At 45.3% G+C, this 13,284-nt stretch overlaps 1 protein-coding gene across 7 annotated transcripts in view; it reads left to right on the top strand.

The window, feature by feature from the left end:
* Positions 1-13,284, top strand: part of LOC110538899 (opioid-binding protein/cell adhesion molecule) — a 560,346-nt gene that overhangs the window by 534,134 nt on the left and 12,928 nt on the right. For all 7 annotated transcript variants that reach the window (XM_036937611.1, XM_036937614.1, XM_036937610.1 and 4 more), the window contains 2 exons: positions 9,821-9,941; positions 11,620-11,771. In XM_036937611.1, coding sequence (XP_036793506.1) covers positions 9,821-9,941; positions 11,620-11,771 — 273 coding nt within the window. The remainder of the gene's footprint in view (positions 1-9,820; positions 9,942-11,619; positions 11,772-13,284) is intronic.

The raw sequence follows: 13,284 nt of genomic DNA, 5'->3' as shown, positions 1-13,284 counted from the left end.
TTCAAAATCTGAGACGACAGGGGGATTAACAAAAGGCTAAACTGTGTTTTGCAATTTTGCACTTGTGATTTCATGAATATTAATATTTTTTTGTAATTATATTGGACTATTGCGCTATGCTATTCAGTGGTTGCTGACGAAAATGATCCCGCGACAGGGATGGGTAGCGTCCTGTTGGATCTCTAGGGGCGCTATTTCATTTTTGGATAAAAAACGTTCCCGTTTTAAGCGCGATATTTTGTCACGAAAAGATGCTCGACTATGCATATTCAGTTGACAGTTTTGACAGTTTGACAGTTTTGGAAAGAAAACACTCTAAAGTTTCAGAATCTGCAAAGATATTGTCTGTAAGTGCCCCAGAACTCATTCTACAGGCGAAACCAAGATGAAACGTCAAACAGGAAATGAGCAGAATTTCTGAAGCTCTGTTTTCTAATGTCTCCTTATATGGCTGTGAATGCGACAGGTATAAGCTTAGACCTTCTGCCGTTTCCCCAAGATGTCGGCAGCATTGTGACGTATTTGTAGGCATATCATTGGAAGATTGACCATAAGTGTCATGTATTGTCATGTTGTGTCTTGTTTCTGTCCTTTCCCTTCACCCTGTCTCCCTCTGCTGGTCGTTATTAGGTTACCTTTTCTCCCCCTCTTTTCCCCAGCTGTTCCTTGTCTCCTCCTAACTACCTCGTCACCCCTTTTCCCACCTGTTCCCTTTTTTCCCTCTGATTAGTCCTCTATATCTCTCTCTGTTCCTGCTCCTGTCTTTGTCGGATTCTTGTTTGTGTTGTTCATGCCTGAACCAGACTATCGTCATGTTTGCTGCAACCTTGTCCTGTCCTGTCGGAACCTGCCGGTCCATCTGAGCCTACGTTTTGTTTTGTTATTAAAGAAGCTCAGTTTACGTTAATTCGCTTTTGGGTCCTCATTCACGCACCGTAACAGAAGAATCCGACCAAGAATGGACCCAGCGACTTCGGATCCTCTCCACTCAGCCGTCGAGATCCAGGGAGCGATGCTAGGCAGACACGAGCAGGAATTGTCTGCTGCTCGACATGCCGTTGAGACCCTGGCCACCCAAGTCTCCAACCTCACAGAACAGGTTCACCATCTCCGCCTCGATCCACCGGCCACTTCCAGGGCTTTCGAATCTCCGGAGCCCAGAATCAATAACCCGCCGTGTTACTCTGGGGAGCCCACTGAATGCCGCTCGTTCCTCACCCAGTGTGATATTGTGTTTTCTCTCCAGCCCAACACTTACTCCAGGAGCACTGCCCGTGTCGCCTACGTCATATCTCTCCTTATTGGACGGGCTCGTGATTGGGGCACGGCAATCTGGGAGGCAAGGGCTGAGTGTACTAACCAGTATCAGGACTTTAAGGAGGAGATGATACGGGTTTTTGATCGATCTGTTTTTGGGGAGGAGGCTTCCAGGGCCCTGTCTTCCCTATGTCAAGGTAATCGATCCATAACAGACTACTCTATTGAGTTTCGCACTCTTGCTGCCTCCAGTGGCTGGAACGAGCCGGCTTTGCTCGCTCGTTTTCTGGAGGGTCTCCGCGCAGAGGTAAAGGATGAGATTCTCTCCCGGGAGGTTCCTTCCAGCGTGGATTCCTTGATTGAACTCGCTATTCGCATTGAGCGACGGGTTGATCTTCGTCACCGAGCTCGTGGAAAGGAGCTCGCGTTCTCCGTTGCCCCCCTCTCCGCATCACTACCATCTTCCTCTGCCGGCTCGGGTGCTGAGCCTATGCAGCTGGGAGGTATCCGCATCTCGACTAAGGAGAGGGAACGGAGAATCACCAACCGCCTCTGTCTCCATTGCGGTTCTGCTGGTCATTTTGTCACTTCATGTCCAGTAAAAGCCAGAGCTCATCAGTAAGCGGAGGGCTACTGGTGAGCGCTACTACTCCTGTCTCTCCTTCAAGATCCTGCACTACCTTGTCGGTCCATCTACGCTGGACCGGTTCCTCAGCTTCCTGCAGTGCCTTAATAGACTCTGGGGCGGAGGGCTGTTTTATGGACGAGACCTGGGCTCGGGAACATGACATTCCTCTCAGACAGTTAAGGGAGTCCACGGCCTTGTTCGCCCTGGATGGTAGTCCTCTCCCCAGGATTCAGCGTGAGACGCTACCTTTAACCCTCACTGTTTCTGGTAATCATAGCGAAACCATTTCTTTTTTAATTTTTCGTTCACCTTTTACACCTGTTGTTTTGGGCCATCCCTGGCTAGTTTGTCATAATCCTTCCATTAATTGGTCTAGTAATTCTATCCTCTCCTGGAACGTCTCTTGTCATGTGAAATGTTTAATGTCTGCTATCCCTCCTGTTTCCTCTGTCTCTTCTTCACAGGAGGAGCCTGGTGATTTGACAGGGGTGCCGGAGGAATATCACGATCTGCGCACGGTGTTCAGTCGGTCCAGGGCCACCTCTCTTCCTCCACACCGGTCGTATGATTGTAGTATTGATCTCCTTCCGGGAACCACTCCCCCCCGGGGTAGACTATACTCTCTGTCGGCTCCCGAACGTAAGGCTCTCGAAGATTATTTGTCTGTAGCTCTTGCCGCCGGTACCATAGTCCCCTCCTCCTCTCCCGCCGGAGCGGGGTTTTTTTTTTGTTAAGAAGAAGGACGGGTCCCTGCGCCCCTGCATAGATTATCGAGGGCTGAATGACATAACAGTGAAGAATCGTTATCCGCTTCCTCTTATGTCTTCAGCCTTCGAGATCCTGCAGGGAGCCAGGTTTTTCACTAAGTTGGACCTTCGTAACGCTTACCATCTCGTGCGCATCAGGGAGGGGGACGAGTGGAAGACGGCGTTTAACACTCCGTTAGGGCACTTTGAATACCGGGTTCTTCCTTTCGGCCTCGCTAACGCTCCAGCTGTCTTTCAGGCATTAGTCAATGATGTCCTGAGAGACATGCTGAACATCTTTGTTTTCGTTTACCTTGACGATATCCTGATTTTTTCACCGTCACTCCAGATTCATGTTCAGCACGTTCGACGTGTCCTCCAGCGCCTTTTAGAGAATTGTCTTTTTGTGAAGGCTGAGAAGTGCTCTTTTCATGCCTCCTCCGTCACATTTCTCGGTTCTGTTATTTCCGCTGAAGGAATTAAGATGGATCCCGCTAAGGTCCAAGCTGTCATTGATTGGCCCGTCCCTAGGTCACGCGTCGAGCTGCAGCGCTTTCTCGGCTTCGCGAACTTCTATCGTCGTTTCATCCGTAATTTCGGTCAGGTGGCAGCCCCTCTCACAGCCCTTACTTCTGTCAAGACGTGCTTTAAGTGGTCCGTTTCCGCCCAGGGAGCTTTTGATCTCCTCAAGAATCGTTTTACATCCGCACCTATCCTTGTTACACCTGACGTCACTAGACAGTTCGTTGTCGAGGTTGACGCGTCAGAGGTGGGCGTGGGAGCCATTCTTTCTCAGCGCTCCCTCTCTGACGACAAGGTCCACCCTTGCGCGTATTTTTCTCATCGCCTGTCGCCGTCGGAACGTAACTATGATGTGGGAAACCGCGAACTGCTCGCCATCCGCTTAGCCCTAGGCGAATGGCGACAGTGGTTGGAGGGGGCGACCGTTCCTTTTGTCGTTTGGACTGACCATAGGAACCTTGAGTACATCCGTTCTGCCAAACGACTTAATGCGCGTCAGGCGCGCTGGGCGCTGTTTTTCGCTCGTTTCGAGTTCGTGATTTCTTATCGTCCGGGCTCTAAGAACACCAAGCCTGATGCTTTATCTCGTCTCTTCAGTTCTTCAGTAGCCTCCACTGACCCCGAGGGGATTCTCCCTGAGGGGCGTGTTGTCGGGTTGACTGTCTGGGGAATTGAGAGGCAGGTAAAGCAAGCACTCACTCAAACTCCGTCGCCGCGCGCTTGTCCTAGGAACCTTCTTTTCGTTCCCGTTCCTACTCGTCTGGCCGTTCTTCAGTGGGCTCACTCTGCCAAGTTAGCCGGCCACCCTGGCGTTCGGGGTACGCTTGCTTCCATTCGCCAGCGTTTTTGGTGGCCCACCCGGGAGCATGACACGCGTCGCTTCGTGGCTGCTTGTTCGGTCTGCGCGCAGACTAAGTCCGGTAACTCCCCTCCTGCCGGCCGTCTCAGGCCGCTTCCCATTCCCTCTCGACCGTGGTCTCACATCGCCTTAGATTTTGTCACCGGACTGCCTTCGTCAGCGGGGAAGACTGTTATTCTTACGGTTGTCGACAGGTTCTCTAAGACGGCTCATTTTATTCCCCTTGCTAAGCTTCCTTCTGCTAAAGAGACGGCACAAATCATCATCGAGAATGTTTTCAGAATTCATGGCCTTCCGTCAGACGTCGTTTCGGACAGAGGTCCGCAATTCACGTCTCAATTTTGGAGGGAGTTTTGCCGTTTGATTGGGGCTTCCGTCAGTCTCTCTTCCGGCTTTCACCCCCAGTCTAACGGTCAAGCAGAACGGGCCAATCAGACTATTGGTCGCATCTTACGCAGTCTTTCTTTTCGCAACCCTGCGTCTTGGTCAGAACAGCTCCCCTGGGCAGAATACGCCCACAACTCGCTTCCTTCGTCTGCGACCGGGCTATCTCCTTTTCAGAGTAGCCTCGGGTACCAGCCTCCGCTGTTCTCATCTCAGTTCGCCGAGTCCAGCGTCCCCTCCGCTCAGGCTTTTGTCCAACATTGCGAGCGCACCTGGAAGAGGGTCAGGTCTGCACTTTGCCGTTATAGGGCGCAGACTGTGAGGGCTGCTAATAAGCGTAGAACTAAGAGTCCTAGATATTGTCGCGGTCAGAGAGTTTGGCTCTCCACTCAGAACCTTCCCCTTAAGACCGCTTCTCGCAAGTTGACCCCGCGGTTCATTGGTCCGTTCCGTATTTCTCAGATTATTAATCCTGTCGCAGTTCGACTTCTTCTTCCGCAATATCTTCGTCGCGTCCACCCGGTCTTCCATGTCTCCTGTATCAAGCCCGTTCTTCGCGCCCCCGCTCGTCTTCCCCCCCCCCCCCCATCCTTGTCGAGGGCGCACCCATCTACAGGGTCCGTAGGATTTTGGACATGCGTCCTCGGGGCCGCGGTCATCAGTACCTAGTAGATTGGGAGGGGTACGGTCCTGAGGAGAGGAGTTGGGTTCCCTCTCGGGACGTGCTGGACCGTGCGCTGATCGAGGATTTCCTCCGTTGCCGCCAGGTTTCCTCCTCGAGTGCGCCAGGAGGCGCTCGGTGAGTGGGGGGGTACTGTCATGTATTGTCATGTTGTGTCTTGTTTCTGTCCTTTCCCTTCACCCTGTCTCCCTCTGCTGGTCGTTATTAGGTTCTTTTCTCCCCCTCTTTTCCCCAGCTGTTCCTTGTCTCCTCCTAACTACCTCGTCACCCCTTTTCCCACCTGTTCCCTTTTTTCCCTCTGATTAGTCCTCTATATCTCTCTCTGTTCCTGCTCCTGTCTTTGTCGGATTCTTGTTTGTGTTGTTCATGCCTGAACCAGACTATCGTCATGTTTGCTGCAACCTTGTCCTGTCCTGTCGGAACCTGCCGGTCCATCTGAGCCTACGTTTTGTTTTGTTATTAAAGAAGCTCAGTTTACGTTAATTCGCTTTTGGGTCCTCATTCACGCACCGTAACAATAAGAGACTACATTTTCCAAGTGTCCGCCTGGTGTCCTGCGTCGAAATTGGTGCGCAAAGCCAGGTGCAAGTATTTTTCCATTTGATTGAGAGGAGAAACCATGCTTCCACGAACGATATATCATCGAAGAGATATGTGAAAAACACATTGAGGATTGATTCTAAACAATGTTTGCCATGTTTTCAGTCGATATTATGGAGTTAATTTGGAAAAAAGTTCGCGTTTTGAGGACTGAATTTTCGGGTTTTTTTGGTAGCCAAATGTGATGTACAAAACGGAGCTATTTCTAATACACAAAGAATCTTTTTGGAAAAACTGAGCATTTGCTATCTAACTGAGAGTCTCCTCATTGAAAACATCCAAAGTTCTTCAAAGGTAAATTATTTTATTTGAAGGCTTTTATGTTTTTGTTGAAATGTTGCGTGCTGGATGCTAACGCTAATGCTAACGCTAAATGCTACGCTAGCTAGCTACTTTTACACAAATGATTGTTTTCCTATGGTTGAGAAGCATATTTTGAAAATCTGAGAGTGTTGTCTGACAGTGTTGTTTACAAAAGGCTAAGCTTGAGAGATGGCATATTTATTTCATTTGCGATTTTCATGAATAGTTAACGTTGCGTTATGGTAATGAGCTTGAGTCTGTATTCACGATCCCGGATCCGGGATGGGGAGATCAGAAAGGTTAAAACTTCTTGGGGCTGCAATCCCGTTAAAGGGATCGAAATGACAACAGCCAGTGAAAGTGCAGGGTTCCAAATTCAAAACAACAGAAATCTCATAATTAAAATTTAAAGGCAATCTTGTTGTTAATCCCACCACAGTGTCCGATTTCAAATAGGCTTTACAGCGAAAGCACCACAAACGATTGTTAGGTCACCACCAACTCACAGAAAAACACAGCCATTTTTCCAGCCAGAGAGGAGTCACCAAAAGCACAAATAGAGATAAAATTAATCACTAACCTTTGGTGATCTTCATCAGATGACACTAATAGGACTTCATGTTACACAATACATGTACGTTTTGTTTGATAAAGTTCATATTTATATAAAAAAAATCGCAGAATACATTGGAGCGTTACGTTCACTAGTTCCAAAAACATTTAGTGATATTGCAGAGAGCCACATCATTTTACAGATATACTCATTATAAATGTTGATGAAAATAAAATTGTTAGACATGGAAATATAGATATACCTCTCCTTAATGCAACCGCTGTGTCAGATTTAAAAGAATTTAACGGAAAAAGCAAACCATGCCATAATCTGAGAATGGCGCTCAGAAAAAACAGAAATGAGAAATAACATTATAAATACTCCCTTACCTTTGATGATCTTCATCAAAATGCACTCCCAGGAATCATAGTTCCACAATAAATGTTTGATTTGTTCGATAATGTCCATTATTTATGTGCATGTAGCTACTTTTGTTAGGGCGTTTAGTACACAAATCCAAACGCTCGTGCAGGTCCAGCCGAAAACTTCAAAAAGTTATATTACAGGTGTTAGAAACATTCCAAACTAGGTGTAGAATCGATCTTTAGGATGTTTTTATCATAAATCTTCAATAACGTTCCAACCGGAGAATTCCATTGTCTTTAGAAAAGCCATAGAACGCAGGTCGCGCTCATGTGAAATGCGTGACCAGGACCTGGCTCTGTGCTTGACCACTGACTCAAAGAGCTCTCATCCAGCCCCACATCACAGTAGAAGCCTCATTCAAGTTTCTAAAGACGGTTAACATCTGGTGGAAGCCTTAGGAAGTGCAACATAACCAATATCCCACTGTGTATTCATTCAATAGGGGCTGGGTTGAAAATCAACCAACCTCAGATTTCCCACTTCCTGTTTGGATTTCTTCTCAGGTTTTTGCCTGCCATATGAGTTATGTTATACTCACAGACATCATTCAAACAGTTTTTGAAACTTCCGAGTGTTTTCTATCCAATACTAATAATAATATGCATATATTAGCAACTGGGACTGAGGAGCAGGCCGTTTACTCTGGGCACCTCTGGGCACCTTTCATCCAAGCTACTCAATACTGCCCCTGCAGCCATAAGAGTTAACCATTTCCCACATTCTTAATATTAGAAATATTGTTTCAATGTCCAATCTTTTGACGTTAGAGTTTTTAGGCAGACCATACTCTCTAGACAAAGCATTCCTTTGGTGGATACTGAAAGGCAGAGGGGGACAGCCCCCCATCTTTCTGTGGGAGAGAGGGGTCTGGCTATCTTCAAACATGTGCCAATCTTATCTGGCACCTTTGATCCTCACCAAGGAGAGAGGGTCAGGACAAACTAAAGTTACATAAATAACTCTAAATTAAGCATATAGGAGTACCAATTTCTTTGCTAACCGCTCAACTCAGCTTTGTTCAATTTTATTCTTTATACTATAATATATTATAAAATAATGACACAGAATTGTAACCTTTCCTAGCGGAACCCCTCGACAACATTCCGCTGAAAATTAAAAAATATTTTTAGATATATGTGACTTTCAAACATTAACAAGTCCAATACAGCAAATGAAAGATAAACATTAATCTACCCATAATGTCTGATTTCAAAACTGCTTTACAGCTAAAGCACAACATATGATTATGTTAGATCACCGCCAAGTAAAAAAAACAGCCATTTTTCCAGCCAAAGATAGGAGTCACAAAAAGCAGAAATAAAGATAAAATTAATCACTAATCTTTGATGATCTTCATCAGATGACACTCATAGGACATCATGTTACACAATACATGTATGTTTTGTTCGATAATGTGCATATTTATATCCAAAAATCTCAGTTTACATTGGCTCCTTATGTGCTGTAATGTTTTGATTCCAAAACATCCGGTGATTTTGCAGAAATACTCATAATAAACATTGATAAAAGATACTAGTGTTATTCGCAGAATTAAATATATACTTCTCCTTAATGCAACCACTGTGTTAGATTTCAAAAAAACTTTGGGGAAAAAGCATAATCTGAGAACGGCGCTCAGAACACAAAACAGCCAGAAAATCCGCCATTTTGGAATCAACAAAGTTAGAAACAACACCATAATTATCCACTTACCTTTGATCTTCATCAGGAGGCACTCCCAGGAATCCCAGTTCGACAATAAATGACTGATTTATTCCATAAAGTTCCATCAAATATGTCCAAATTGCCACTTGTTGTTAACGTGTTCAGCCCAGTAATCCATCTTCATGAGGCGCAGGCACTTCATCCAGACAAAAACTTGAAAAGTTCCGTTACAGTCCTTTAGAAAGATGTCAAACGATGTATGGAATCAATTGGTAGATGTTTTCAACATAAAACATCAATAATGTTCCAACCGGAGAATTCCTTTGTCTACAGAAAAAGCACTGGAACGAGAGAGAGTTAACTCTGTCAGGAGCGCGCGTCATGAGACCAAGGCTCTCTGCCAGACCACTGACTCAGAGGTCTCATGAGCCCCCCACTTTATAGTAGAATCCTCAAACCAGTTTCTAAATATGGTAGACATCTAGTGGAAGCCCTAAGAAGTGCAACCTCATCCATATCTCAATGTGTTTTCGGTAGGTCAAGATTTTAAAAACTACAAACCTCAGATGTCCCACTTCCTGGTTAGATTTTTCTCAGGTTTTCGCCTGCCATATGAGTTCTGTTTTTCTCAAAGACATCATTCAAACAGTTTTAGAAACGTCAGAGTGTTTTTATCCAATACTAATAATAATATGCATATATTAGCATCTGGGACAGAGTAGGAGGCAGTCACTCTGGGCACGCTGTTCATCCAAAAGTGAAAATACTGCCCCCTATCCCAGAAAGGTTAAGCAAGTCTTGTCTGCTAAATGAACTAGTGTAGCCCACAGCCATTTGGTATAGCCACATCAGGACAACTCAGAGTATGCTATTCTGTTCTATTGAAATAGACAACATTTTCTTCATATCATGCTTCTTTAGATCTGTCTATAATAAATAATGGATTTATTGTGAAGGAGTAGGCTATATTTCATGGATTTATTTTACTTTTTAAAAATGTAGATGCTCCAAATGTCTGCACCAGTGGCTTGTAGTGGAAGCCAGGATATGCTAAATGTGTTTATGTTAATTCATGGTCAATTACAGTGAGACCACTTGACAATCACCGGCTGACAACATTTTGTGACCGCCACAGCCCTAACCTTGACTCCCTCTCTGGCATCCTGATCCCATGAGTGCCCTCGTGTGCCCGTAGATGCCCCCAGTGTGTCAGAGGGCAGAGACGTTGGCGTGACCCTTGGCCAGAGAGGGGTGCTGGAGTGTGAAGTGGATGCGGTGCCCAAGGCGGACTTTGAGTGGTATCGAGACGACAGAAGGTAAATTGTTGTGCATGTTTGCAAACATGTTGAATCTATCTATGCTTTATGCAGGGTTTTAGATTATCCTGGAAGTTGATTTTCAAGAAAGGTAATTGGGTCATCAGCATACACACTGCTGAAAAAAATTAAGGAAACACTAAAATAACACATCCTAGATCTGAATGAATGAAATATTCTTATTAAATACTTTTTTCTTTACATAGTTGAATGTGCTGACAACAAAATCACACAAAAATTATCAATGGAAATCAAATTTATCAACCCATGGAGGACTGGATTTGGAGTCACACTCAAAATGAAAGTGGAAAACCACACTACAGGCTGATCCAACTTTGATGTAAGGTCCTTAAAACAAGTCAAAATGAGGCTCAGTAGTGTGTGTGGCCTCCACGTGCCTGTATGACCTCCTTACAACGCCTGGGCATGCTCCTGATGAGGTGGCGGATGGTCTCCTCCCAGACCTGGACTAAAGCATCCGCCAACTCCTGGACAGTCTGTGGTGCAACGTGGCATTGGTGGATGACATGATGTCCCAGATGTGCTTAATTGGATTCAGGTCTGGGGAACGGGCGGGTCAGTCCATAGCATCAATGCCTTCCTCTTGCAGGAACTGCTGACACACTCCGGCCACATGAGGTCTAGCATTGTCTTGCATTAGGAGGAACCCAGGGCCAACCGCACCAGCATATGGTCTCACAAAGGGTCTGAGGATCTCATCTCGGTACCTAATGGCAGTCAGGCTACCTCTGGCGAGCACATGGAGGGCTGTGCGGCCCCCCAAAGAAATGCCACCCCACACCATGACTGACCCACCACCAAACCGGTCATGCTGGAAGATGTTGCAGGCAGCAGAACGTTCTACACGGCGTCTCCAGACTGTCACGTCTGTCACATGTGCTCAGTGTGAACCTGCTTTTATCTGTGAAGAGCACATGGCGCCAGTGGCGAATTTGCCAATCTTGGTGTTCTCTGGCAAATGCCAAACGTCCTGCACGGTGTTGGGCTGTAAGCACAACCCCCACCTGTGGACGTCGGGCCCTCATACCACCCTCATGGAGTCTGTTTCTGACCGTTTGAGCAGACACATGCACATTTGTGGCCTGCTGGAGGCTATTTTGCAGGGCTCTGGCAGTGCTCCTCCTGCTCCTCCTTGCACAAAGGCGGAGGTAGCGCTCCTGCTGCTGGGCTGTTGCCCTCCTATGGCCTCCTCCACGTCTCCTGATGTACTGGCCTGTCTCCTGGTAGCGCCTCCATGCTCTGGACACTACGCTGACAGACACAGCAAACCTGCAGAACCACTCCTTTATTGGAGGTGTCTTGCTAATTCCCTATAATTTCCACCTGTTGTCTATTCCATTTGCACAACAGCATGTGCAATTTATTGTCAATCAGTGTTGCTTCCTAAGTGGACAGTTTGATTTCACAGAAGTGTGATTGACTTGGAGTTACATTGTGTTGTTTAAGTGTTCCCCTTATTTTTTTGAGCAGTGTGTATATATATATATATATATATATATATATGAGAGAGAGAGCGAGCGAGAGAGTCTTCCCTACAAGGACATTTTGTGTATTGTTTAACTCGCATGGCTGAGGCAGCTCTATATGCATTTTAAATTGGTTAAATAAATTCATAAATGTATTCACTGACTACAGAGCTGTTTCCTTCTCTCTCAAGGATCTTCAACGGTTTAGATGGCATGGAGATCGAGGACGCCGGGCAGCTCTCCAAGCTGACCTTCTTAAACATCTCAGAGGCAGACTACGGCAACTACACGTGCATCGCCATCAACAAACTCGGCAGCTCCAACGCAAGCTTTGTCTTGTATGGTGAGTACATTATGCCATTCAAGGTGCTAAAAAATAGAATGTTGTGTAGGTAACACTTTATAATAACTTTCATGAATAAGCCATTATACATGCTTCTAAATGCTTCGTAAATTATTAAACATTTTATAAATGTTTATTATGAATGTTTACAAATGTTGAAATGTTTATTTATTATTTGTTTAGAAATAATTTATGAATGCTTATTCATGAAAGTTATGATAAAGTATACTGAATATTTCTTACTTGTGTTATTTCTAAACAGTGCATGACTAACACGGAACCCAAACCGGCTGCGCGCGTGCACCATCGTGCATAAATGTATTTTGTCCCACCACACCAAAAGCGATCACAACACGCAGGTTAAAATATCAAAACAAACTCTGAACCAATTATATTAATTTGGGGACAGGTTGAAAAGCATTAAACATTTATGGCAATTTAGCTAGCCAGCTTGAACTTGCTAACTAATTTGTCTTTAGCTTTAGCTATCTTGCTGTTGCTAACTAATTTGTCCTGGGATATAAACATTGAGTTTTTATTTTACCTGAAATGCACAAGGTCCTCTACTCCGACAATTAATCCACACATAAATGGTCAACCGAATCGTTTCTAGTCATCTCTCCTTCTTCCAGGCTATTTCTTCTCTTGACTTTATATTGCAATTGGCAACTTTCATAAATTAGGTGCATTACTGCCACCGACCTCGTTTGTCTTTCTGTCACCCACGTGTGTATAACCAATGAGGAGATGGCACGTAGGTACCTGCTTCTATAAACCAATGAGGAGATGGGAGAGGCAGGACTTGCTGCACGATCTGCGTCACAAATAGAACTGACTTCTATTTTAGCCCTTGGCAACGTAGACGCTCATTGGCGCGCGCAAGCAGTGTGGGTGCAATAATTGAATAATATAGATTTTTAAATTCATTTTGCAACGCTCGTGCGAGCGTGGGCTTTGATGTTATGCATGGCAATTGCCTCAGTTATTTATATCAAACAAATTAAATAAATAGATATCATAGTCAATTCAAAGTGAACTGTGACAGGCTGACTACACCACTCGCGTCGCGTTTGCGAGCGTTGCAAAATACATTTATAAATCTATATTATTCAATTACTGCACCCACACTGCTCGCGCGCGTCAATGAGGGTCTGCGTTGCCAAAGGCTAAAATAGAAGTCAGTTCTATTTGTAACGCAGATTGCGGTGGAAGTCCTGCCTCTCCCATCTCCTCATTGGTTTATAGAAGCAGGTACCCACGTGCCATCTCCTCCTTGTCGATGCCCACGTGGTTGACTGAAAGACGAACGAGGTCAGTGGTGGTAATGCACCTGATTTATGAAAGTTGCCAATCACAATATAAAGTCAAGAGAAGAAAAAGCCTGGAAGAAGGAGAGATGACTAGAAATGATTCGGTTGACCATTTTATGTGTGGATTAATTGTCGGAGTAGAGGACCTTGTGCATTTCAGGTTAAATAAAAACTCAATGATTATGTCCCAGGACAAATTAGCT

The sequence above is a fragment of the Oncorhynchus mykiss genome, chromosome 12 (assembly GCF_013265735.2).
Source record: "Oncorhynchus mykiss isolate Arlee chromosome 12, USDA_OmykA_1.1, whole genome shotgun sequence".
In the NCBI taxonomy this organism is placed as follows: domain Eukaryota; kingdom Metazoa; phylum Chordata; class Actinopteri; order Salmoniformes; family Salmonidae; genus Oncorhynchus; species Oncorhynchus mykiss.
The sequence above is the reverse complement of the archived record's forward strand: the minus strand, read 5'-3'. Positions and strand labels throughout refer to the sequence as shown.